The 5,037-nt window shown below is 34.6% G+C and overlaps 1 protein-coding gene across 1 annotated transcript; it reads right to left on the bottom strand.

Moving 5' to 3' along the window:
* Window positions 1-214: 214 nt before the first annotated feature.
* Window positions 215-4,330, bottom strand: LOC107948633 (nuclear/nucleolar GTPase 2). Its single transcript, XM_016883257.2, has 11 exons — window positions 4,000-4,330; window positions 3,558-3,691; window positions 3,295-3,424; window positions 3,028-3,188; window positions 2,605-2,706; window positions 2,382-2,486; window positions 1,941-2,069; window positions 1,469-1,609; window positions 1,278-1,378; window positions 920-977; window positions 215-822 (listed from the first exon to the last, which is right to left on the bottom strand). Exons 1-11 carry the CDS (start codon window positions 4,229-4,231, stop codon window positions 448-450), a joined length of 1,668 nt encoding a protein of 555 aa, XP_016738746.1. The 5' UTR covers window positions 4,232-4,330; the 3' UTR covers window positions 215-447.
* Between the last annotated feature and the right edge of the window lie 707 nt (window positions 4,331-5,037).

Genomic DNA, 5,037 nt, shown 5'->3' with positions numbered 1-5,037 from the left:
TGTTTTTGACATATTCAAACAAGATTACAGGACAAGATAGCTCCCGAACATGGTACTTTAGCATACATTGTATATTGTTTAATGTTTACTTGGGTTGCTGAAATTCATGAGCAATAGCAAATTGAACCACAAAGTTCAGAGGACGATGAAGATAAGCGTTTAACACTTCAGGCCCTAATACGTACAAATATACAATCACAAATGGACGCTAGAGAATCGAACCATTCTCAATTACTTCATTTTTTTTATTGAGATAAAACAAATTGCTCATAATAAAATATTAAGAAATTTTCTTTTCTTGAATTACAACGAAAAAACATAAATTTAATTTAACTTGGTCAAATGTTTTTCATATTAAGAAGGGAAAAGAAAAACATATTCCAGTTAAAATGACCAAGCCCTAACTACCAAAAATCGAGCCTTCCATCTTTTTCCAAAACAAAATGTCTATGCTTCATCTGAGCTACTACCTTCAATCTCATCATCATCATCATCATCATCGCAGGCTCCATCTTCACCAACCATATCACTATCAGGTACCTGGTTGGTTGCGTCACCGGTGAGTTCATTGTCACTGAAGAGATCAGTTTTAACAGGTACACTTTTCTGCTGCTGGAACAACATTACATTTGCAATGGCTTTAAGTGCAGCGTCAGCCTGATTATTATCAGCCACGGCATCCTTGTCTATCCCATGCACAGTGGGTTCATCTGACGAATCATCAGCTTCTTGTTTCGGAGGAGGAACAAAGAAGGGTATTCTACCTCTCTGCCAGTCATGAAGGATCATCTTCGCACAAGTAGTCAAATCAGGTTCTCCACCCTACATACAAGCCATTTACAATGCGCGAAATTTAATCTTACTTTATATACTACAGTTATTACTAAATGAGGATTGAAACTTTAGATTAAAAACATACCTTCAAAAGTTTACCAGTTGATTGGCATAGCTGAACTAAGAAGTCATTTTCATCTTCCCTGATAACAGCAAAACAACAAACATAGCACAAATAAATTGCAACGTCATTGTTGTATGACTATCATCTTAACAGTAGTAAATGGGCACAACACTTAACGAAAATGCCCCAAGGTAGGCCGTCATACTTTTAGAAGGCTTTAAGACGCCTCAGATAAAAGAAAAAAGGTGGATAAAGCAATAGTTAACCTTTTTTTTCACCATATGTGATTAAACAAACTGCATTTAAATCAAATATCAAACAAACAACAATGGGCTCCATACTAAGAATCTATGGAACTAATGACTACAAAGTTACTCACCAGTCCTTTATCTTGTATGCCCTTTCCAAGTGCTCTTTTTTGACACGCTTTAAAACTTCTCCAATGTGTTCAGCAGCATCCTCTAGATTCGTGACGCGTACCTAGAAAAACCAAGAGTTTGATGCTAAGAATCCGTGACATGAATGTAGATGGAAGACACAAACAACAGCAATTAGATGCAAGGAACATACCACACCCTTCAGCACAATATCTGTTTCTGAGTCACTATTCTGGTAAACAACTCCAGGACAGTCAATTAAGTAAATCCTTTTAGTGAGTGTTATATACTGCCAAACCTTAGTCTCCCCTGGGATGGGAGCAACCTTACAGACCTTCAGAAAATTGAAGAAAACGAATTAAAAAAGCAGAGAGCATTATTTACTCCAATTACCAATTACAAACCATTGACATGAATGCCTGACAGATTAAAGTTCTTATTGTACCAAAATAGAAACATGATCAATGTTCTCGATTAAGGGGCAATGACAGCAAAAGGTCAGGTACAATACAAATCTAAAAATAAGGAACCTAAAATAAATGTATGCATAAGAACACGTGAATACAAAATACATTACATTTTAATATTACCATAATACCGAACTACCAGAACTTAAAGTATAGTGTGCACGAAACAAAGAACGAAAAAGGAGAAAGAAAACTTACATTTTTTGTGCGGAGTGTGTTGATAACTGAAGACTTGCCAACGTTAGGATAACCAATAAATCCAACAGATATTGCTTGCTTGTCACTTTTTAAGCGGGCAAATTGTCTTAGTACCGATAAAAGAGAACCCTACATTTGATGGAAACAGATTTTGATAGAAATTCTAAAACAAAAATCTAAACAATGAATAAACACAGGTAAACATCAAATCAACTAAATATACTGCAATGAACAAATTTCTAAGGAATTACAGGTAAGAATTTCATATTCTGATTAAAAATTGCAACATCATAACATAAAAAGCCACACATAAGTTGGAGGGGCCATAATGCCATAAATTAGCAGCATGAGACATAAATAAGGAAACAAAGGAGATGAAGGTGTAAACACTTTCTATCTATATCCTAAATGTAACAACAATATGAAATGAATTAGAGTTACCTTGCCAAAAGACTTGTTAACACTAGCATGGAATGCTAGAGTTGGATATTCTTTAGATAGAGCTCTAAGCCACCCCTTCGTAGCCCAAGCAGGAACAAGATCACACTGAAAATAGGTATTACCAGCATTTACAAGCAGTTTTGCAGAAAACATCATGGAGTAAAATATAATAATAACAATAACAACAATATTAGAGAAACTTCAACATGAAAATGCAACTTACCTTGTTTAACAGAAGAATCATGTGTTTATGACTGCAATGCTCTTTCAAATGCCTCTCTAAATGATGACATCTGGTGCCCTGTGGGTCCCTAGCATCCAAAACCTGTAATACAAAAGAAAATTAGAAAACGAAGGCTACTACTGTTTCCTCTTAAAAGAGGGGGCAGAAGTTATGTATTGCCTCACAAAGATACATTCAAAATTTTGAAAGGAACATATCTTTACGTCCAGGTCTATTTTAAAAGTGTTTGACATGTGCCTGACATATGTATGTAGGGAAATGAATTCGAGTAACGTAAGTAAAATTTCCTGAATTTTAGGTGATAAAAATAGTTCCAAAAATTCAACAGAAGTATCAAGGAAGAAGAGAAAGTGGGTAAAAGAATTGTTGTTTCTAAGCAACAGAAGATGGACATAGACTGACCTGGACAACAACATCTGATGAGTCTATTACTTTGTAGAGTTCACCCCATATTCGTTTACTTTGACCCTTCTCAAACATAGTGTGCCGAACTAAGTCACGGAACCCATCTGCCTCACCCGCTTCTGCAGAAGTAGAAGCACCATGCTTCTGCTCAAATGCATCTGCGGAGTTGATAAAACAAAATGTGAAACACATAGCTTAAACTACAGTAAGATGCACTTTAAGACTAAAATCCTCATAATAAAAATATTAAAAGTAATAATTTACCTTGAGAACCATCTGCTTTCTTAAGTAAAGACTCATAATCTACAGCTAGGAGCTTTGGGCGCTTCCTCTTTGTCTTAGGTCCAAATGCATTCTCGAAAGGCTCTGTGTCCAGAAGATGAGCTCTAGCTTGCTTCATATACATACATTTTAATCAACAGTACAATAGAATTAGAAGTATCGTTTTTTTTTCAGTTTTAACTTAAAAGTCATAGCAAATTCTGAAATCCAAATGCCAAAAGGGTTCACTTCCAAAGAATTCATACCTTAGCATGGTCCTTTAAGAGAGATAAGGGCAATTTCTTCTCCTTCAAAATGACATTGTAATTGCTTGACATCCGGCTTTGGAGCTCTTCTCGAAAAAATTCTAGCTCCTTTTGATTCACAACTCGAGTATTCCCTGCAAAAAAGAAAAGATATTTACACTAAGTAAGCTTCATACAATACCAAAAAAATAGTAATAAAAATAAAACCAAGCCCATTAAATGAAGTTAAGACTTCAGTTAAGGCTCTTTTCTGCATTGCTTTCTCATTCTTATTAGCTTTATTTGATTAACATGATCAAACAATATACAAAAGTTTTCAATTATTCAAAAACATAATTTTCTTATATTCCCAATTTCTAAGAAAAAAACCATATAAGTTAACAAAATTAACAGCTAAAGGGAACTAACTTAAATTAAAAAAAAAAAGTGAGCTTAAGCTTACCGAACCATCGGCGATCAGGTTGGATACGTGTATTCGGTAGGTCTTTAGACTGAAACTCATGACTCAAGATTTTCCCTTTAGCGTTACGCTTGGGCCGTGTGTTGTACATCTTAAGGCGGCGCACCGTGGCGGCGGTTCTTGAATTGTTCTTGCCATCGCTCCGGTTCACGTCTAGCGAGTGCTTAGGTTTACCCGACACGTTTACTTTCCTCTCCGTGTTCTTCTTCGCCATTTTACGATATACTTGAGGGTTTAGTGTGTTTGGCTGCCAAGAAAGTGTCGGAAAGTGGAAAAACGGAAGTATAAGATTTTCTAGGGTTTTGAGAGGCAACACGGAAATTAGACTTTTATATAGTTGGATCTTTTTTAATTGGGTCGGTTGGGTCGGGTTAATGATTCCTTGGGTAAATTCTATAAATAGTCACCCAACTATGAGCATATTTCTATTCTAGTCACTCAAGCTTAAAATTTTCTATTTTTGTCACTAAAGTTTGGACAAATATTTTGCACCTCAGGCTAGGTCAGAGCAAATTCAATTTGAATAATAAAAATCTTAAATTTAAATTTAATTATAATTAAATATATATTGAATGTTTTATTAATTTTTGAATAGTAAAATGGACTTTTTAGGCTAGTCAAGCTCGACCAAAAAGGGCTTGAGCTTGAAATTTTTTAGAATTGGGCTACAAATCAGCCCGACCTATGGAAACTTTTACTAACGTTATCGAAATTTCATATTTTGATCACTCCTCTATTAAATCATTGTCGAAATATTGGCATAACCTTTTTTTAATACTCAAATATTTACAAATCCTATCAATTAGGTCTTAAATATAATAAATTTAATCATCTATTTTACACATTCTATCAATTTAGTCTTGACTCTTAAAATTTAAAAATAAAGACTATTTAAAAGTTCAATTTTTTTATAAAAACCAGCTAAGATTATGCAAAAATACATTCAATGTAACACCCCTTACCCGTATCTGATGCTGGGACAAGGTACGAGGCATTACCAAACTTAAACAAAAATAGACA

This window comes from Gossypium hirsutum, chromosome A04 (assembly GCF_007990345.1).
Source record: "Gossypium hirsutum isolate 1008001.06 chromosome A04, Gossypium_hirsutum_v2.1, whole genome shotgun sequence".
Taxonomy (NCBI): Eukaryota; Viridiplantae; Streptophyta; class Magnoliopsida; order Malvales; family Malvaceae; genus Gossypium; species Gossypium hirsutum.
The sequence above is the reverse complement of the archived record's forward strand: the minus strand, read 5'-3'. Positions and strand labels throughout refer to the sequence as shown.